Below are 22502 nucleotides of genomic sequence, written 5' to 3'. Positions count from 1 at the left end.
CAAAACGCTAAGATAGAAAATTCTACTTTGAGCCTTTGAAAAGAAAGATAAGAGTGGACAAAAAGCAAAAGTGTGGGGCCTCTGTCCTGTCCTGTCCTGAAAAGCTAGTGATGTGAAACGGCTTGCGGTACATATGAAAAAGTGCAGACAATGGGCAAGCCAAGCAATCATCCCGTTTCTACACTTCTCTGCGCCGCGACCCAAAAGCAGGGGGTGCGGGCTTCTTAATCTTGCTTCTCTTGCCAGAGCTGGGATCTGGAGGTGTCATATTCCTCCAAAACATTCCCGCTCCTTTCGCTCCAAATGGCCGGCGATTTGTCGCCAGTGCAGGGCCCCTGTAATGAACCTGGGGGGGGGGGGGGATCTTCAGAACTCAATGACTGGACGTAATTACTTCTCTCCTTTCTTCGGTCCCTTTCTCTGCACTGGCTCTCCCTCAGAGCCGTACCGGCCCCCAGCTTTCAGGCTGGCTGGTCAAATACAAAAGACAGGCTGCACCATGTCCAGCCGGGGGGGTTAGAGAGGGGGAGTGTTTCAGGATCCAGAACCCCCGATCAGCTGTCACAGAGACACTAAGCGACTCAGCACTCTTCACCAATGCCTGTGACCTCACACAGCCGACCTTGACAACCATCAAACATATTTGACAAAAAAACGTATGTGATCTGTGCAGCCAAGTTAAAACGTATTGATTCATTCTGATCAACATTAACTTTCGTGAATTATCATTAAGTATATTAGTCAATGTATTAGTCAAGATAGACAATATCTCTGTTACCATCTGATTTATTAATATCTATATAGGATGAAATTGGATATTTAACTGTTCATGATTATTTCTACATTTAGAAAACCCATTAAAGTTTATCTTTAAAAAGATAAACACTTTAATAACTGTTAAATGTAATATTTTCTTACTGTAATTCACTTTAATTGATTTAGACGACTAGAATTTTAATATCGGCCATAACATGAAAATAATTATCCGTTTATTGTATTGACCAAAATGTTATTATCAGTGCATCAAAGAAAAAATTGTAATATACACTGAAATAATAAGTAATAAATATATAAAGCCCATTTTTTAACTAAATGTTGGTGAAATTAGATAATATAGAGGTAAAAACATCTGTTGTTGTTAGCAAGTTTTCACCATAAAGGATATGAAAATTAAATATTAATATAAATGATTAAAATTAACATTTTTAAAAACATAAAAGCCAATTCAAAAAAATACATGGCATGTTAGTTCTGTTCTGTCACATACATACAAACCCTAAAAAAAAATAAGTGTGTGAGAGTCATTACACTGAGTGCTTTGCAGACGAACATACATTCAGACAGTACATACACACACACACACACACACACTCGCGCACACACGCGCATCCCTCTCGGGAGTCAGGTTTTTTGGAGTGCTGCCCAAGCTCTGAGTAAGAGGAGGCCATTCGCATGGCTTGTTCTCCACCAAGACGCTAATCAGATAAATTATCTATTTGTTTTAAAACATCATCAAGTACATTAGGGCTGCTGGAGACCTGGCATGGTTGCTAGGCAAACCAGGAGCCGGGGACTCGATACAGGCGAAAGGGTGAATTTGAGCATTGAGAGGTCCACAAACGCACCAATAGGAAGACAAAAAAGTGCAGTCTGATGGACAGAGAAATGAGAGACAAATTAACTACATTACATTAATCACTTACAAGTCCAATGGGAGCACAGAAACACACATTCACAGAGAAACAGTGGCCTTTGGATAATATTTTGTTCTGCACACTAACTATAAAAGTGCTTAAAAGTAAAATGGTACTATCATGGTTCTTTAGACATAGTACCGTATGATGAAAGTAACATGGAGAAGGCGGAGCTAGATTTAGAGATTAAAGATTTTTATTCACAACTTTTTATATTTATTTTTTGATAAATACAGAGATTTCATCCGTTTTAGAACTCTCTGAGATGTCAAAACAGCAAGATAAACGTTTTAACATCAAGTAACTAGTGCCATAAGCGTAAACCTGATTATGCTAAATAGATGTTAGAAACTTTCTGACTATCCAACTACACTGTTTCTCTTTTAAAGTTGTCGACACCCTTTACTTGCAGTAAAATCACTATAAAGCATGGCTTCTCATGGTTGTATCAAACCAATTACAACGTTTAGGAAAAAAATGGTGTGAACCTCATCAAAGTCTAGCTTTCCTTTTGAAGCCAGTTAGTTCACAGGCAAAAGAATAGTCAAAAAGCTAATGCATGACGGGCAAAAGGTGAAAACTTCGAAAAAATGATGGAGAAAATGTCTAATATTACACAAGTCTGAAGTGTGAATTTCTAGGGTGTTATTATTTTCTTCATTCCCCATCTCTCCCTTCTAATTCCAGACGAGAAGGGACCTTTGCAACAAAAGAAAAAGTGTTACCTGGCTGCTAAGGTATGTTGGTAATTACTGTGCCATTACACCCCACAAAATGTCCCTGCAAAGTCTAGTATTGCATTTTTTTTTTCCTTCAGGGTTTCCTTTATCACGTCTCTTAACTCTGATACAGCTCGCCCCTCTGCTGACCCCTGTAGCCATGATTAAGAACATTTGCTTTTATATTCATGCTTGTACAGAAAACCAATTTGCACATGCTGCTGCTTAGTGGCACATCCGATAGTGGCATACTTTATGTTTTGATATTTGACTTGCTGTAATATAATATCCACAGACCTACATTACTCTGCATTGTGAAGAGCCAGTGTCAAGGTCCAGCACACTTTGGTTGGCGGCAGTTTTCATAATGCATTTCAGAATGGTAGGCGTCACTTTTAAATGGTTTGTGCCATTTTCTCTCATGGCAGTTTACAATATAAAATACCTGATTGGTGAGAGTCTTTTTTATTGGTGGCCACCTAAATCTAAATCTATATTTTATATTCTCTAGTCTGTATTCTTTTATAATTCCAAAAGACACAGCTGAATTGTCAATCCTACACAAATATTATATATTCTCATGAAATGTGATTAATCGTGATTAAATATTTTAATCGATTGACAGCCCTATTTTGCACATTTGAAGTTAAAAAAAATTGTAGTAGTAGACTAATTGACAATAGTTTGCTTACAAAAGTTTCTAATACGTTCTTCATCCAACTGGTGATTTTATTTATTCGCCAAGGACAATTCTAGCTGGCATTTGGTGCTTGGCGAGTGTTAATTTTTGGACCCTGTCTGCACACGTTCAACAGGCCGTTCTGCGGTAATGAGGGCTTGAGTCTGGTCAGTGAGCCGTCCTGTAAACAGTTTGAGAGCAGCGTTAATTAACTCTCACCAACACAGGAGAGCAGAATAAGGCAGAGATGGAGAGCCAGACCTCTGACCTCCGCAGGTCTAACCAGGCCTCTTTGGACAGCCTCAATCTGAGCAATTAGTACACCGGGTCCCCCAATCTACATAATTGCCCAAGCAGGGGGTAGGACAGACAGGCTGTGAGTGAAAACCATTGGACACACACAAACAAACACATGATTCAAATAAAAAGAAAGAGACACACACAAAAAGAAAGACTAATAACACTTATTTAGCTATGAAAAGGTTCTAAAAGTCACCATTACGCATGGATTTGTGATAACTGCACTGGTGGGCTGTTCAGCAGAAACCCTGCTGAGACTGAGCGTTGCCTGTTAGTAAGCTTGAATGTCATGATTTCAGAGGAGATCAGTTCCTCCACCACATCATGTGACCCCTCTAAAGAATGTTTAAACTCTGTGCGCAGGATAAAGACCCTGGCTGGACTGGCTGAGAGTATCCCACCAAAGGTTTGGTCCTGTTAAAGGTTCTCACACATGCATTCTTCATCCGATGCGGAGAGAACAGTGTCCTAACATACTGGCATCTCGCTACTGAATCTGAATCTGAAGCATGAACTCTTTTTAGTGAATCAAACATATAGCTTACAACTAACTTAAATTGGAAAAAGCTTTTATTAAAGTTAAAAAAAGTTACTGGCTGGGTACAACAGTTAAAGAAACACAGTTGTCAGTAGTATTTATAAATATAAATATAAATAAATTAAATATGTGTTGCGACTTGTTTGTTTTGTTTACAATTGTTAAACGCAATTAAAAAAAAAAAAGACTGACCAAATCAAATGATTAAAATGACGGCACTTTAAAGTACATTAATTTAAAGACAATTTATCTAGACTAAGAGTGTTTTATCATACAAATGGTCTTACAGCTAAAATATAAACCTTAATATTTATTTTATATATATATATATATATATATATATATATATATATATATATATATATATATATATATATATATAAAATATTAACTAGGTGTTGTCACTAAAGAACCAGTTGGTTGTTTGACTAGTCAGCCTTTCTTTGCAAACGAGTTAAGAGGCCAAGGTTTGGCTGACACTTTAACACACTGACCCTGGTAAGTTACAGTAAAACTGTCAATTGACCAACTTTTCCAGTAACTGTACCAAATCTGCTGACCATACATACAACAGCTTTCTATTGTTTTATTGTTACAGTATCATTCACACATGAGCATTTAAATACTGGTAAACTCTGGCACTTAGTTTCACTATGGGTATATGTCCAATTTGACAAAAAAATTGGCTACCAAGTGAAAAGAGCAAAAGGGGTGAAAATACAGAATGCGTTTTTGCTTTTAAAAACACCATTCTGGATTTTCACACCACCGCCAAAATACACCAAACAAACGGCGGGTGTTAATGTCCTGATTATTATTCCTTAAATGTTACCCTAGTCATGTCTGAACATGTTCGCTCGTCTTTGGCTCAAGCTTCACGTTATTTCCCAGACATAGTTTTGGTATTGAGGTCAAAGTCCACTTGCCTTGCGTTCGCAAACCTTCGCAGATTTGAAATGTTTCCCCCTATCACAGCGACTTGTTTCTGGCCTGTTCTGCTGCAGACAGGGTGACCAGAGCATCTTCGATTAATTTTCCCTCAGGACTTTTAAAAAAGCAAAAATATGGCCACACCTCAGATTTTGTACTTTTAGAAGGCTAGAAAATCTCCCAGTGCTGTCACTGCCTTCTGTCATTTCTTCTCTATGGCTTTTAGCCTGACGTGGTCATACTCAATTCTAGTCAGAATATGAGTCTGATACTGGTCCATTGGGCTGTGATTATGGGGCGTGTTTCAACCGAACCAGGAAAGACCTCAACTGGATAGACCAACAACCAATTAAAAATGTTGTGGGCAGGGCTAAGTTCGGCTGGCATCCAGGCTAGTGCTTTCATTGATTTGTGTAATTTAAATATCACATATATTTATAGCTACGAACTTAATAAAACAAGCTGAGTTACAATGGTGAATGATTAGCTCAAAATGTAGATTTGTAGCCTGTGTGAGATGTACTTTATCTGAATTAAATACAAACACATCTCTTGCGTTCTCACACTCCAGCAGTTAGCATACTCCTCCCATGTGATATGGGTTATAGGTATAGTATAGGTTGTCGACCCTGGCTTAGGTTAAGAAATGTAATTTCGCCAAATACATTTTTTAAAGCAAACTATTTCAGTGTAGTTAATATGTGGCGATAACATCAAGCATTGCAAGTTACTCTGTCCAATATCCGATGCTTTTTACAAAAGCTACAAAGCTTTCAGAAGACAGTAAAGGCTTATGTCATGCCTGAGCTGAAGCTGAAACATTAAACACAACATAAATATAATGTTTAGGAATGATTACTATTTATATTACTATTATTTTGGTTTATTAGTTGTAGGTTTAGTTTTAGACTGAACAATGTTTATATTTTAAAGTAATTTGAAATAGATTTTATATAATATAATATGGTAATTGTATGCATTAAAATTGTTTGGTTTCACAGTTATAATGCAATTTCAGCAATAAAACTTAATTTTTCTGAAAAGAATCGATAGCTAGCTTTGATTCAAGCTAGCTTTGAAAGCATTAGACTCCACCCTCCATTCAGAACATATACAAAGCCACGCCTCCTTTAAAGCACATGACCGCGCATAGCCAGAGCAGTCAGCTAAGCGGCACAAGAGACGACGTTAAATCACGTCTCAAAGCACACAACATTACAATAATAATGAATGTAAAGAAAGAGTTTTGGCTTGTAACACCTGACTGCTGCAGATTAATTATGGCGTTGAAACTTTTGCAATAGAAATGCATAGTTCCAAGTCTGAGGACGTGAAACATCAAGAGTTGCCATCTTATAATTATGGCCATTTACGACATGGCGTGAACAGAACATAAGCTTGTTGATTTTGTTCAGGAGAGACTCTGTGACTGTCTGTCTACAACTCACAAAGCCTGATGAAATGCAGTGATGACATGTGACGTCTGTGTGATCAGGTGTGCGGAGGTATGGAAATACATTGGTTGACAGGCAGGTAAGACATCTTATCATTGCATTCGGACTGAACGCAATGATTGGACGAAAATGTTTTGGTCCTGAGATTTCCACAGAAGATATGTGCATTTTTTAAATATTTAAAACACTTCTATTATTGATTACTATGAGGATGTGAAGAGAGTTTCATCCAGTATGCTGCTCTATTCACACATGACCTCTAAACTCTAATTTACCAGTACATTTCTTGAAAATATGGTTTGTGTGAAAGAACTTAGTGTCTTGTTAACCTCTGCTAGTAGAGGTTGTAAATACATCACCAGGCTGCAAAGAGCTCCTCTGAAATGAGTATCAGTATTCCAAACTACTACAACATTTTTCTTTAGTTTCTAACCAACTCTGACCTGACCACATGACAGCAGAAGAACTGATGTTTGAATCCAAACCAATGGTCAACAAGCCTCTCTAAAGCTCTTCATGTCCACCCAGCATGTTCAGATAAGACCTTTTGTGTCCCTCTTGATCCCTGCTGGAAACAACAGCACTTAAACCCACAGCACCGTCAACCCTTCCAACCCTGACAAGTTGGATCACCGTAATCCATACATTTGGATAGCTAATCCACATTCAGTGCCTCAGAGGACATAGAGACCTTTCGGCTTGTCAAATCCTGAGACGAGGATTTTAAACTGGGCATGTGAGGTGGGTAACACATGGGGCACCCCCCTTTGCAGACAATGAGCCTGCCCAGCTGAGCTGACAAGGACATGGGGGTAGATGTTTGGGCTTACCAATGCGTAAGATCAATTAAGGGTGGTTGAGAGGAAGGCCTGAAAAGAGAAGTGATGACCCTGCCACAGAAGAGAGCCATGCTGCCTCTTTTAACTAATCTAGTAAAAGAGCCAAATATTTAAAGGCATTGTAGACCGCAAGCTACTGAAAACCAGCACGGAATCAGTCTCCTTCATATCCTAAAACAAGTAATCTGCTTTAAAAAAAAAGTTTTAAATACGTTTTCAGACTAAAAACGTCTGAGCCATTCTTTCATCCTACACAACAAAGAACAGCAACTGAAAAAAAGAAGAAAATATATATATATATATATATATATTTAATATATAAAATATATATATATATTATAATTATTATATTATTATAATATATATAAATTCTAATATAATACCACTATGAGTCTTAGATATAGCCAGCAACAGATTCTGTGTCTTTGGTGTATCTGCCGAACAACTCCTTTTGTGCTCAACAGAAGAAAGTTTTGGAACAGTATGAAGGTACATTTACATTTGAAGACAGATTATCCCTTTTATACTGCACTACAAAAAGGCAAAACCAAAGTATTAATTTCTTCCAAAAAAACTCAAATCTAACTTACCTAAAATGTTTAAATGGAAGAGTATAAAATAAAAAACTTGCATTTCACAGACAATTTAATACACAGAATAAAACAGCAATAATGTACTTTAATACCCCGTCATAGACAGCAGAAGTCAATAAGTTGCTTATAATAAGGTGCTTATAAGGCTCAAGTGTGCCTGCCTCTGGTGCATCATGGAGCTGCAGTTTTATCTGACCCCCTGCTGCCTACCATAGGTCATGTTCAGTTTAAGATTACAGAGTATTGTACAACCATATTCAAAAAGTATAGAAGGCTGCATTAAAAGAACATGATTACCACCATGAGATCCTTTTCACCACCTACATGCAACAAATGAAGTATGAACGTGCACAGAAAAGATACTCACAGACATTTCCTGTGTTGTCAAAGCTGCTGAGCACCTCATCCACTTTAATAGGACCAAGATTGTCTCTGAAATGTATCAGTAAACATGATATAGACATAAGCTGAGATACTAACAAAATGTTAATGTTAATATAAACAATAGAATTTGTTAAATCATAATGTGGTGGTAGATCATTGAGTGCTGTGGCTCCGAAAATCTTACTCTTCATGACACTGCTACTATATCCCCATTCAAAGCTCAACTAAAAACGTATCTTTCCTTACAGTATTTCCAACCCTTCTCTGTTTAGTGTTCTGCTGTTTAGTTGCTGTATATTTGTATGTGATTTAGGCCTGCTATAATTGATGCTTATGTTTGATGCTGTGTATGTTATTTTTTTGTACAGCGACCTAAGAGCTTGGGAAAAGAGCTTTATAAATAAAAAACAAGTATTATTACTATACTGACATGACCAAAAGGAGCTGCTAAAATAAAAATAGCCATCGTGTATTCACCGACACCCACTCTGCTATAAAAAAGCAGCTATTATTAGCAGAATGGCCAAGCTGCTCTATTTTTCACACAATGAAAATAAATGACGCAATGGCTTTAAAGACATATTTTCACAAGAGGATTTTTGACTAGAAATTATCCAGACTTATAATACAAGTCATACTGGCAACATTTATAATGCTTCTATGTTGTTGTTGTTGTTGTTTTTATGGAGTTTGGCGCTTTTTAGACCCCATTCATTGTATGGAATAAAATCAGCATAACCATACTTCAGAACTTTTCTTTTTGTGTTTTGTGAAGAAAGAATATCATACAAGTTTGAATGATATGAAGTGAGTAAAAGATGACAGATTTTTCATTTTTGAGTGAACTGTTCCTTGATCGGGAAGTCTTTGAGAGACCATGGGTGTGTGGAAATGAAAAACACCAACAAATAGTTTACTCAACACTTTCTCCAGCGTACCTGAGTAAGGCACTGTACTGGGGAAAGATTGCACTTCTGTACTCCACCCACTGCCCGTCTGATGGGTCATCCGTCTCTGTGGGAGTGACCCTGCTCCTGGAGAACAGGTTAAAGGAGGAGAATCTTCGCACTGACACCTGCTGAACAGCTGAACTGTCGAGCTGCTTCCGTTTCAGAACCTGGGTATTGTGAAGAGATACATCAGATACTACATAGACGCGTCCATATGTCTAACGTGACAACCGCATTACATAACGCAAATAAATTTAACGCTTAACAAATGCATTCAGCTGTAAACTAAAGGAGATTCGCTGAAACTCCCTCACCTGTCGCAGAAGTCCCCATCTTGCACGGGCCACATCGGTTGCACAGTGAGAGTCGTGATTTTGGTGATTATTCGCATGCATTTCTGTCGCAGCTAAAGGGGGGTCTTTACATTTATTCATGGCAGAGCAACCTGATCGATTTGTTTCGGCTTCATGCAGAAAATAACGTAGTACGTTACTACAACGGCAACAGACTGCAGAGTCTAGGCGAAGGCTTATTTGGCATTTGTTCTCAGAATGTGGTTAACGTCGATGGTACAATTTAACACCGTTTTTGCCAATTCGCCGGTATGTACTGGTCTCTGTTGCTTGGTAATAAAATCCCACGCTACTTCCGTACACCACCTCCTCTTTTTAGCAGGAGGAAAGAACATCCAATTCATTCACAGAGTCACCGAACACTCTGCTCTATCGGCTATCATCTATGATTTTTATGTCGATTACTCTTGCCTGAACTAGATGTCATATTTCAGCGCCGTTGGTGATATGGATTCCGACTCATTTCTGTGAATCGGTTCTTTTGAATAGTTTGTTTCAAAGAGCCGATTAAAATACCCCGCCATAACAATATTGAAACAACGACGTGGCCACATAATCTGTTATTTGTTGTTTATTTTAACTTCATGTGTTCCAGCTCAGTTTGTTGTAACCATTCAGCTAATAAAAAGTCATTAAGAACATAAACACAGTTTGAATTCACATTAAATATTCCTAAATTCACATGTATCACACTTTATCTTTACTTCAGTTCACTATTCGGCTCTCAGTTTATTTAAGTTGCACATATCCGACAGAGTCTGTTTTGTTCAAGTGTTGATCAAGAAGACTTCGGGCCGTTTGATTGCTATGGTAAATTAATTGTTCAGAGCGGTTTAGTGAACCAATTCGACCTGTTCATTAAAAAGATCCGACTCACATGAACGGACATCTGTAGTCAAAGTACCACGTACAGTTCTAGAGAATAAGCACATGTACTGCAGGGAAGTTTAAGTATTTTGAATGTGACACTTACCCAAAATTATTAATGCACTGTATTTCCGAGATTTAATGTAACAGAACATTATTAAACAGACATCCTTGCTGTATTAAATGAATCTGATCACCTCCTCATGTCTGCTGCTTTTGCGACCAGTTTCACGCAATATACATCGGGCGAATATACACCCATTAATCTCACGTCTTTACACTGAGGTAAGATCAAGTTCCTACATGTTTTGGTTTTACTTTTGCTCATGTAACGTTACTTTTATTGAACATGCGGTTGACATTCGCTGAGAATGTCATAAAACAAAGTACATGGCAATTTCATCATTCATTGGCTAGATTATTTTATATATATAGCAAGTGTTATTCGTATACAGTAACAGAATGCATGTATATCACATAATGAAAAATAATAGTTAGCAAAATACTGAAGAAATTGCATGTTGATGGAGTATAGCATAATTACACTGCAAGTAAACTTCTGAGTATTTTGTATCAACATGACCTTCATTTAGGGATTCTCACAGACTACAGCTGAGCTGTCTAAAGCCCAACTGCAGAAACTCAGAGATCAGGAGCAGCGTTTTAAAAGAAGACTACATTCAATTCATAGGAAGTTTGCCAATGTTCCAGAAATTTCAGAGGTAAGTAACTGTAATGGTGCAAAAAAGTGTAAAATACACGATAATGCATGATTGATATAAGTTCTTCTGAGCCATCATTCCCTCAACATCATCTCAAGTTTCAGGGACACCATCATGTATACTTTGAAGATGGTGAAGGAATCTACAGATCGACCCTGGCACACGGTAAAATACATTATAGAGGAACCATTTCAGAAAAGACATTTTATTTAGTTCCAAGTAGAAACCAGTAAATCTCTTCATACAGGTGAGCAGGAGATGGTGGATGTGTTCAGAGCAGACTGGGCAGGAGATGGATATGGAAGCATTCAGAGGGTCAGACTCTCTCCCAAAGAGACCATGCTGGCCGCCACTGTAAAGAAAGACCACCATGAAGAGACCAGATGCGTGCTGGTCCATCTGGGTGGTGTCAACCTTCATCAAAATGTTATGTTGGTTTTAGACAACGTGCTCAGCTTTGGTAAGATTAACTGTACTTTGATAGTTATTGAAACAGAGTTTGTTCTTCACAAATATCTTCTTTTTTGCAGAATGGGCAGCAGAGGACATCCTTTTCTACAGCACCCAGGAGGCTCTTCGTTGTTTGCGTGTTTTCCGTGTTCATTTCAGTGATTCTGGTGTCCAAACCACCCTTGTTTATGAAGAAAAGGATCCAGAGTAAGAGCAGTGTGCTTAAAGTCGGCATGAAATGGAAGTTGCGATAGTCTTTTCCTCCCTATTGTGACATATATATACAGGTGTAATGGCTTGAACAAGAAAAAATGTAGGGCAGAACTGACTCGATAGTTGTGGTTTGCTAGTGCTGTGCTCTCATGTAGGCAACATAATGTCCCACCTTTGCACTATATAAAAAAAACACATAATCAGAGAAGAGATGTTGTTCCGAGAGGGAAGGGAAGTTATATTGATTGAATATTACAAGGCCACATGAATTAGAAAAATATAAGCACAGATAACTCATTTACAAATACTGCAATATTCCATAATAATTTTCAAATTTGATTGGACTTTAAAGGGATAGTTCACCCAAAATGTTTAATTGTCATCATTTATTTACCCTCATGTTGTTCCAAACCTGTATGAGTTTCTTTGTTCTGCTGAACACAAAGGAAGATATTTGGAAGAATGTTTGTAACAAAGCAGATAGAGCAACCATTCACTACCATAGTATTTTTCCCTACTATGGTAGTGAATGGTTGCTCTATCTGCTTAGTTGCAAACATTTCTCCAAATATCTTATATTGTGTTCAGCAGAACAGAGAAACTCATACAGGTTTAGAACAACATGAGGGTAAATAAATGATGACAATTAAACATTTTGGGTGAACTATCCCTTTAAGTCCTTAATTGTTAATGAAGAGTTATTTTGGCCAGACCTGATGTGGTCTTCTGCCCCCTCCTCAGGTTCTTTGTGGAGGTCAGTCGTTCAAGAGACCAGAGGCTGGTGACCATTAACTGCAGTAGTAAGATCAGTTCTGAGGTGTGGTTCATTGACAGCAAGACTCCACTTTCATTCCCCACCCTCATCCAGTCCCGCCAGCCTGGTCTACTTTACCATGTGGAGCACAAGGACAACCACCTGTTCATCCTTGCTAACACTGGAGCACATCAGGAGTATCAGGTAATTCCAGCCCCAAGTGAGCATTATTATTCAGAACTAAATTATAACTAATTTGTTTTCTTCTCAAATCTCAAGCTACTCAGGGCACCATTAGCCTCTCCATCCATGAGACACTGGGTGTCTGTGTTCAGTGCTGTACCGGGAACTGTCATTAAAGATATGGAGCTGCTTCAGGATCACTGCGTGTTCACAGTAAAGGATTCACAGTGTCGACTTCAGATCCAGACACTTACCACACAAGAGCCCTATCAGTTAAACACTCTCCAGGTGTGAAGAATCCAAAATTAACATACACAAGCGTTCACTTATAATGATGTTGTTATATTTTAATTTTATTTCGATTTAAGATTTATTTCACTGGATAGATGATATCTTATTTGATTCATTTCTTATTTCTTCTCATTAATGTATTAGAAAGTCTAAAGTTTTTACTCTCATGTTCTGTTACGACTGACTTCATTGTCTTTATGCTTTTGACCCTAATGACGTATATGTTCACTGAAGTTCAAACTTTGGCATCAGTGAAATTGATTGACTGATTGATTGAAATTAAATTGATCAAAAGTGACAAACACATGTTATACAAAAGATTTCCATTTCAAATAAATGTTCTGTTAATCAAAGAATCCTGAAAAAAAATTATAATAGTTTCCATAAAATTATGAAGCAGCACAACTGTTTTTAACATTAATTATAATAATGTTCTTAGAGCACAGTATATTAGAATGATTTCTGAAGGATCATGTGACACTGGAAGCTATCGAATAATGATGCTGAAAATTCAGCTGTTCCGTTACAGGAATAATTTACATTTTAAAATCTATTCAAATAGAAAATGGTTATTTAAAATTCTCATAATATTTCACAGTATTACTCTTTTTGCTGTGTATTTGATCAAATTAATGCAGCATTAATTGAGCACGAGACTTCTTTCAAAAACATTTTAAAGGATAGTGTATAATAATATTCTATATGAATATTATTATTTTGACATATATAATTTAAAAGACCTAGGATATAATTAAACCTTTTAATACTTAACTATACAGTAAGCATACATGTTTATGACACTGTAGAAAGATAAAATGAACCAAATGTAAATAGAAAATTTTCAAGAGTTAAATGTCACAATTACATTGTCTTATCATCTGGAAGACCCCTATTATAAGTAATGTAACCTTTTTTCATAGAGTGCATTTTATATGTTATCAAATACAATTTTTGCTTATAATCATTGTCAAACAAATGCCACAAAAACTTGAATTAATATTAACTGGATACATTACTACGGTCCAAAGATGGGATTCAAAATGCTCTTTGTACTTTCTAACAGCAATGTTTCTATTTTGCCCTCAGCTTCCCCAATGGGCCTGTGATTTATCACCACTGCATATTGGGACTGTGGACAGAGGTTCATTTGGCTTTCTCCTGTCCTCTCCAGTGCACCCACCGGTACGCTACCTGTATTCCTCTAAAAAACAGAAGCTCTCCATAACAGAGGACATCCGGTATACCTCCCTCCCTGAGTTGAACACTACACGTCTGCAGGCAGCCAGTCAGGTACGAGTTATTTACATATGATAAGTCATACAGTGGTACAAAAAGCTGACCATGTAATTCCAAAAAGCCGTAATATTCCAATGTCTGACTTTTTAGGATGGTACAATGGTGCCTTTGACTCTCCTCCATATGCCTGCATTATCTGAGATGCATAACGCTCCACTGCTTCTGCATGTATATGGAGCCTATGGTGTTGACCTAAATATGGCTTTCAGTCCAGAGAAGAGACTGTTGCTGGAGGACGGCTGGGCTCTGGCCTACTGCCACGTCAGGTACTGAACTACAGCTCTAGTCATCTTTTTTCATAGGTATGCTGAAAAATACTGCCTCTTTGTGTGCTTGTGTTGTTTGTGACTGAGCAGGGGTGGTGGTGAGCTTGGTCTGGCGTGGCATCGAGCGGGCTCTGTGCTGCAGAAGCGGAGGGGCGTGGAAGATCTTACTGCTTGCATTCAGACACTTCATCACTTGGGAGTGTCTCATCCTTCTCTAACCGCCCTCACCGCTTGCAGTGCTGGAGCTGTCCTAGCGGGGGCGCTGTGCAACCATAACCCACTGCTTCTTAAAGCTGTAATTCTACAGGTGGATCTTCAGTACTTCATTGAGTAAACATTCCCTGAGCAATATTTCCACAAGATATGACATTATCTGATTCTGATTCCTGATTCTCGGCAGGCACCTTTTCTGGATGTTCTTGGCACAATGCAAGACCCTTTACTGCCGCTTACAGTTGAGGAGAGGGGGGAGTGGGGAGACCCCCTTATATTTAAAGAACACAGGGACAACATTGCCTCTTACTGTCCCTGCCACAACATTATACCTCAGGTAAATCCCTCAGATGTCACATGCGCGCACATGTTTTTCTTCATCAGCAAGGATGCATTAAATTGGTCAAAAATGATATCAATGACATTTATAATGTTGCAAAAAGATTTTTAAAAAATCTGTTCTTTTTTTCTTTCTGTTCGTAAAGAAATAGAAAAATGTGTTATGGTTTCCACAAAAATAAAAGGCGGCACAACTCTTTCAACAATGGGTGCGTTTACATGCACATTCTTAAGCCGATTATGCCTAATAAGCCAACAACGAACGTAGTCATGTAAACATGGTAACCCGTTTTCTTTTATTGGAGTACGGTCATAAACGGCGTAAGCATCAACCGGTCGACACAGGTAGTTTTTGGCTTTTTTCCCCGATTTCGCGGTGCATGTAACGCATTAACCTGCTTTCTGTCAGCTTATTGAAGTGCGCATGTGTGACAGGTATATTCAAATAGAACGTTTTTTGAAATTGTAAAAAATAGTTTATAGTTTTACTGTATTTAATTTTTTTTTAAATTAATGCAGCATTTGTGAGCACAAAAGGAATTATTTTTAAAAAAATGTTTAAAAAAATTATTAAATTTTTTAATTAATTAAAAAAATCTTTTGATTAGTAGTTTTTGTCTTATGATTCAGGGGCCATTTAATAATCGTTTCTTTCTTTTTTTCACAGCTTTACCCCTCCATTCTGATCACTGCATATTCAGAAGACTGCAGAGTTTCTTTATCTGGGGTCATGAAGTATGTGGAAAAACTAAAGAAGGCCATACAAACATGTACCACTCAGGATGATGTTAACGGTGAGTGTATAAATTAATTTGCGGTAAGGTTGGTGAGCAAGAGACATGGGAGGAGCGAGCGAGACCTGTGAGTGATAGAGCGTTACTTTTGTTTTGCTTGATTTATGGATTAAAGTCTGTTAAATGTAAAAAATTATATATATATATATATATATATATATATATATATATATATATATATATATATATATATATATATATATATATATATATATATATATATATATATAATTTTTTACATTTAACAGACTTTAATCCATAAATCAAACAAAAACGAAAGTTTATATATATATAAAACGAAACGAAAGTAACGTGGGAGTGACCGGTGTGCCTCGCAGGTGATGCTCATTTTTCAATCACGCACTGGTCTCACTCGCTCCTCCTACATCTCGTTCCCTAACCTTGCCACAGATCTCTTGAGCCTTTTCAACAGCTTTACAATATTACTTGTAATAGTGGAAACACCAATATAATAAAATCCACTAAATGTATTAATCAGAATAAATTTCCCATAAACAATTCTACCATCATGTTGGCAGAAAAAATATATCCTTACTACAAAATATTCCACAATCAACTGTTAGTGGTATTATAACAAAGTGGGAGAAATTGGGAACAACAACAACAGGCCACATAAAATCACATAGCGGGGTCAACAGCTACAAACCTCCAAACAGAGTGGGGTTGCCAGGAGGACGGTACTTGCCTGAAAGTATTGTGCCAAGTGTTTCCAAGTTTGTTTTTCAAGGGTTGGGCTTGGACCCTTAGTTCCAGTTAAAATACCTCTTATTGCTTACTAAGACATTTTGGACAATTTCATGCTCCCAACTTTGTGGGAACAGTTTGGGGATGGCCCCTTCCTGTTCCAACATGACTGCTCACCAGTGCACAAAGCAAGACCCATAAAGACATGGATGGACAAGTTTTGGTGTGGAGGATCTTGTCCTGACCTCAAGCCAATAGAACACTTTTGGGATGATCAAGAGCGGAGAGTGCGAGCCAGGCCTCCTCGTCCAACATCTGTGTGTGACCTCACAAAAGCGCTTCTAGAAGAATGGTCAAAAATACCCATAAACACACTCCTAAACCTTGTGAAAAGCCAGCTGTTATAGCTGCAAAGGGTGGGACAACTCCATAGTAAACCCTACAGATTAAGATTGGGATAGTTCATGGGTTTAGGTAGGTAGGTCAACTTTTTTATTAATATAAATTATATTAATATTATTATTTATTAATTGAACTTCAGTGTATTTGATCAGGAATCAGGAATCTAGATATCTCATTAGTCCAAGAAGTGAAGAATATTATCAAAACTAAGCTGCAGTAATAAAAACTAATAAATCAAGTGAAATATAATGGAAATGAACTTGGAGGTCACTGGCTGTAATCCCAGCTCTCAAATAAACCCCCGGGCTTAAGAGAAGCACTTACACTCTCTCCTCAGGAGAGAAGAGCACTGATCTGGAAACAGGTGATGTGGAGCGATTCCTCTCCATATCAACCTGAGGTCACCTTGTGTGCGAGCTGCTGCGTGAGACACGCTGTCAGCACATCTTAGTCCGGACCCCCTCCGTTACACTCCCTCTCCATCTGTGCGCCATTCATTATTTTTATTACAGACACATTCGTGCATAAAAACACCTTCGCTAACACCCCACACATACACAAAGAAAAAAACGAAAGTTCCTCTAATCTCTCCCATTCCTCTCCGGGAGATAAAACGCTGATCACACACGCTGCCAGCTCAGACGATTAACATGTTTATGAGATAGTGTATCAGGCGAGGAGATAAGGAACAATACACTGGGCTGTGCCAAGGTCAGGAGAAGGCTTGTGAAACACGCGGCCCAGAGAAGGAGCGGGATGGAGAGAGACACCGGCGGCCGTACTGCAGATAAGAGGCAGATGACAGAGTTTTAAGGATTAGGCATATGATTTTTACACTCAGCTTCACTTCAGAGAGATCTCATCACCATGGGGAAATAAGGCAGCCAGGCAAAGAAGTGGGCCAAGTCCACCTACATGCATCCTCTCATCATCCACTCTGTTTCAAGAGCGTTGACTTTAAAGTGCTGCATGTGATGCCCAGGTGTTGTGATGGAGAGCCAGAGTACCGGATTACGCTTGGATATTGTCAGTCTCTAGTCTTACACATTCAATGCGTTTGGCCTTGTGACAAACATGAAATAATCTAAATTAATTTCTCTTCATTTATATACTGTGTTCATGTCCCCCAAGAGATCAAATTTAGGCTTATTTGTGTTTATTTAAAGGTGCTTCAGTAACTTTTTCCTTATTAAAACGTTTTACAAGTGTTGAAATAAACTAAAACGATTAAAAATTGTTTATTGATATAAAGCTGCATTAATAAAATAAAAGTTAAATATTAGATGAAAAAATGTAAACACTTAAATTAATCTTTTTTTTAATTAGCTGCCAAGGCAGCATTACTAATTTTTGTTTAAAGCAGCACTAGGTAACTTTTCAACCTTCATAATATATTTAAGACTCTTGTGATGATACATCGACTTACAATAGGTTGAATGACACGTCTGCCATAGCCTGACGGGGTCTGTATCGTTTTTAATCGTACTTTTAAACTTTAGGTTTCGGGTAGTAACCCGAGAACAAAAAGAACTACAAAATTCGACTGCTTTACGGCATATATGCCACTTCCACCAACACCCACACTTCCTTAAATTCGGACGTGCGATGCTGACTCAGCTGTCATGCTTGTTACGGTGATTACCTACCACTCAAACATTGAACTGAAGTATCATAGATTCTGTAAAACAGTAACCAATAGACTACTATAATGACGCTGGCTTGTAAACGTGAGCATCGCGATTATTTGGCATTTGAAAAAAATAAAACCCATGAAATTATATTCATATGACATGCTGAAGCATATGCCACTGACTGTAACGTTACCTGGGATGAAGACATTTCACACGCGCCGCCAGAAGAACACCTGCATGCGAACTCCTCCTGCAGTGTTCAGGGGAACTGTTAGTGCTGCACCAACCCGCGGGCCGCTTTTATGAAGATATTTGGCCCGCCCCACACTACTGTATATATTTTTACAACCCGCCCCGCACCTGCGACCATTAAATAGACATACGGGGTCCGCGGGTTATGAGACCTGCGCATTACTAGTTCAGGGCTATCAGGGTTGTCATGTCAACAAATGCACACGCGATGGAATCCCCTGTTGTAAGATGACAGATCTTACAACAGTAGCTGAGGACATTATTTTTTCCCAACTGTAGGGGGACCCCGAGAGCAAAAGTTGCCAAGTGCTGCTTTAAGCTGAGTAACTAAGGCTATTGATGCTATATAAAAATATTTTTAAAAAGTTAGTGAAAACTGAAATTATAAAAATGAAAGCTAATTCAATATATTAATAACTAATAACACACGCACACTGTCACGTCAGTGTGTTTCTGTTGGGTATTTTCACTTGTTACATGTTCTTTTGTCTCTGTTTCCCACCACTTGTTTGTCACCATGGTTTAGTTTAGCTGTGTCTTGGTAATTATCTCGTTTCTGTTTGCTATTTAAGTTCCTCTTGTTCAGTCACTCCTTGTCCGGCATTTAGTTTTGTTTATAGGTGCTTGGTGTTCTGTTACAAGTTCATTTAAATAATATCCTGTTTGGAAGTCCTGGATCTCCTCGTCTCTGCTGCACCGCACACCTGTGACACATACACTTTTATATTTATTATATATATATATATATATATATATATATATATATATATATATATATATATATATATATATATATATATATATATATACACACACTCAGGGCTCTCAAGTCTCACGCATTGGGCGTAAGACACACGCATTTCAACCCGTTCACACGCTCACACGCCACACCTTGTATTTCTCACGCAGAGAAATCGCCAGGGTAACACACACTAAAGTTGCGCGCTATTAGAGGAATCAAGCGAGTTCCCTGACGGCCCAGCCATGCACCAGTTAATCTAATAAAAATAGAGACCGAACAGCCAATCATAAAATAGATTTGCTGTATCTGGGTAAGATATAGATAGTCCCTCCATCCAAGAACGTTTACGTTCTGATTCCAACGTCACATTCTGTGATTCACGCCACGGCCTCGCTCACTGAATCAAATGCTCGCTGAAGTACCGTTAGTTGGCAACTAGAAGCCCCGATGACAGACCAGACGAAGAGGCACAAAGATAACGGTGTTAAGTTAAGTTTCTGACAGCACTTTGTGTTTTCTGTTCTTAATCCCTCAACAAAACTTAAAGGACGCTCAATCATGATTTGCATGAATTGCATTTTGCTATCGTATGTTATTGCGCTCTCACTCAATGAAGATCTGTGCTCTTCTGCACTCGTGAATGCGGTGATGGACAGCTGTCCTCATCGACTGGTGTTTGGATGGGATTTTTTTTTTTAACTCACTTTCATTAATTAATTTATTAAAAGTAACTCCATTTTGTAAGACCATTTTCATCTTATTTATAAGATTTATAATGGATTTAGGCCACTGCATTTAGGCCAGTGAAGCAATAGCCTATAGTAAAATTTCAATTTTATTTTTATTTTTCGAATATTAATTACAAATCGAATATATTCATGCTCACCCCTATTTTTGGGAGCTGAAGTGTAGCGATATAACATTTGCAATGCAATATGCTAAATGGCAATGCATTTCAGTATTTAAATTTACATTTTCCATACCATGTGTGCAACATTTGGAACAAAATGATAATTCAAATTGAATAATATAATTTACATTTGCTATTTCCTACACTAGTTTTAACATATAATTTAAACATAAATTGTATATTGTAATACTTTATATAAGTTGCAAAATTTAAATTAAAAGGTATTACAGAAATAATTAGATGTGTTTAACATGTTCAAGCAAAAATTGTAGCAAAATGATCTTTTAAATGTTATTTTTCTAAATTGCATTTAAACTTCCATTTAAGATACTTGCGATTGCATTTTGATTATATATCCCGCAATGAATGTAGCAAAATTCTATGTGGAATTGAAAATGCAAAACTCCATCTCGCCTAGGGCAACCAAAGAGCTAGAGCCGGACCTGCCGCTGTCATAAAGAGAGGAAAAAGTGATATAGCAAACAATAATTATAGGCAGTTTGTCTAAAATTATTTGAGAGTAAAATAATCTCTGTTGTAAACCACAGCTCACTTCAGCGCGACTGTGCTCATGTTAAGGTGCCACCAACCTCTGGGCTGAAGGCCTCAAAAACCTGCTACCAACACCAATAAACAACACTAACCATTCTCTCTCTCTCTCTCTCTCTCTCTCTCTCTCTCTCTCTCTCTCTCACACACACACACACACACTAATTAAATGCATTTTTTTTTTTTATTTGTACGAATGTGTACTTTTTCATATCAGACCCCCGTACCCAGCCAAACCCCGTTGCTGCCGCCACGGCCGAAATCTCACTCTGAACTCTGTTCAAAACTTGAGAGCCCTGCACACTTCAATACATAAAGACTCAATTTCAAATGATTCAATCCTGTCATGGTAAATAATAATAATTACATAGAAAACCGTGTTGGTTTAACTGAAAAATATTTGAAGGCCTTATACTATTGTTTTTATTTAATTTCTTAATATTTATATTAATACTCTATTTTAAATAAAAGAGTTTGGTAACTGAAGACTAACATTACTTTATGTTCAGCATGAAACAGAAGTTGCGATAGTCGTTTCCTCCCTATTGTGCCATATATGTCCGAGTGAAAGCTTCTCAAACAAGAAAAATAAAAATGAGTGCGGGACTTACTGTGTTCTCATGTGAGTAACAGGTTGTCCCACCCTTGACCAGTAAACTCATGATCAGATAAGAGGAGATGTCACTGCGAGTGGGAGGGGAATTTATTTTCAAGATTACGACTTGCAAGGGCATATTAATTAAAAAGATTATGTGCACAGATAAATCATTTATAAAAGAAATATTGCAATATTCCATAAACAAACAAGAATTGTCCAGGTGATTTTAAAATACACATGAACCTGTGCCTGTTCAACTGACACACGCTTCCTGCACTGTTCAACTAGCAGCAGCAGCAGCACGTGTCCCAGCTGTCATTCTGGACATGCAGCCAGGAGGTGATCACTTTGGCCCTGAGGATTTTCATCTGTCCTTGAATGAGGTACATAAACACTCAATTAAATTCATCCCACACCCTTTCAAGATTGCTAAATGACCTGCTGTTAAACACATTCTCAACACGCATAATACTTGAGCATGCTGGGTATTATAAAGCTTAGGATTCATCGGTTAAGGTTATGATTATATAAACTTTATGATCAAGTACAAGTGCATTTTTCAATAGACATGCTTTCTCCTGAGAACAGTTGATCCTGTCATGGTTTGATGTCACATATTAACTTATACTGTAGTGTTGAAACTAACAGCTTATGTTTAAAGCTTTGTCATGTGTATTGTTGCAGGTTATATAGTAAACTTATATTTGAAGCGAGCCTGCTCTTTTCCTCCCTTCACAGAGTGCCCGACACTTAGCCTTCCTGTACACAATACTTGGACTAGATCACCAAAAAACTCGACGGGGACGAAAAGGAAACTCGAATAACCCAACTCGCAAGTCCCATAAACCCTAAAAACGAAGTTGTTTGTGTACGTGTGAAGTTTTTTTTTCAA

At 37.8% G+C, this 22502-nt stretch overlaps 2 protein-coding genes across 8 annotated transcripts in view; one reads left to right on the top strand and one right to left on the bottom strand.

Annotated features, from left to right (window-relative positions):
- camkmt (calmodulin-lysine N-methyltransferase) overlaps window positions 1–9802 on the bottom strand; it is a 129706-nt gene extending 119904 nt beyond the window's left edge. For all 4 annotated transcript variants that reach the window (XM_067421814.1, XM_067421811.1, XM_067421813.1 and 1 more), the window contains exons 1-3: window positions 9395–9802; window positions 9069–9247; window positions 8114–8178 (exon numbers count right to left, since the gene is read on the bottom strand). In XM_067421814.1, the coding sequence (XP_067277915.1) occupies window positions 8114–8178; window positions 9069–9247; window positions 9395–9514 (364 nt within the window). In that variant the 5' untranslated portion in view covers window positions 9515–9802. The remainder of the gene's footprint in view (window positions 1–8113; window positions 8179–9068; window positions 9248–9394) is intronic.
- Window positions 9803–10328: 526 nt separating this feature from the next.
- prepl (prolyl endopeptidase like) lies at window positions 10329–22485 on the top strand. 4 transcript variants are annotated; one of them, XM_067422031.1, is made up of 14 exons: window positions 10329–10585; window positions 10894–11022; window positions 11127–11187; window positions 11270–11482; window positions 11553–11679; window positions 12427–12643; window positions 12719–12910; window positions 14000–14203; window positions 14300–14475; window positions 14566–14782; window positions 14876–15025; window positions 15695–15821; window positions 21899–21993; window positions 22349–22485. In XM_067422031.1, the coding sequence occupies exons 1-14, from the start codon at window positions 10484–10486 to the stop codon at window positions 22460–22462; spliced, it is 2124 nt and encodes a 707-aa protein (XP_067278132.1). In that variant the 5' UTR covers window positions 10329–10483; the 3' UTR covers window positions 22463–22485. The 4 variants fall into 4 exon arrangements, with proteins under 4 accessions (XP_067278132.1, XP_067278131.1, XP_067278129.1 ...); XM_067422030.1 differs by having other exon boundaries at window positions 11121–11187; window positions 21905–21993; XM_067422028.1 differs by having other exon boundaries at window positions 11121–11187; window positions 21902–21993.
- Window positions 22486–22502: the final 17 nt, after the last annotated feature.

Source organism: Pseudorasbora parva, chromosome 17 (genome assembly GCF_024679245.1).
Source record: "Pseudorasbora parva isolate DD20220531a chromosome 17, ASM2467924v1, whole genome shotgun sequence".
Classification (NCBI taxonomy): Eukaryota; Metazoa; Chordata; class Actinopteri; order Cypriniformes; family Gobionidae; genus Pseudorasbora; species Pseudorasbora parva.
This window is presented reverse-complemented; position numbering and strand designations above follow the sequence as displayed.

What these genes read in the sequence shown, in the direction of transcription:
- prepl (XM_067422027.1), top strand. Translation starts at nt 10,484, where the DNA reads ATGAATCTGATCACCTCCTCATGTCTGCTGCTTTTGCGACCAGTTTCA. An exon ending in ATCAGTTAAACACTCTCCAG is followed by an intron (nt 12,911 to 13,999) that starts GTGTGAAGAATC and finishes TTTTGCCCTCAG; the next exon opens with CTTCCCCAATGGGCCTGTGA. An exon ending in GCCACAACATTATACCTCAG is followed by an intron (nt 15,026 to 15,694) that starts GTAAATCCCTCA and finishes TTTTTTTCACAG; the next exon opens with CTTTACCCCTCCATTCTGAT.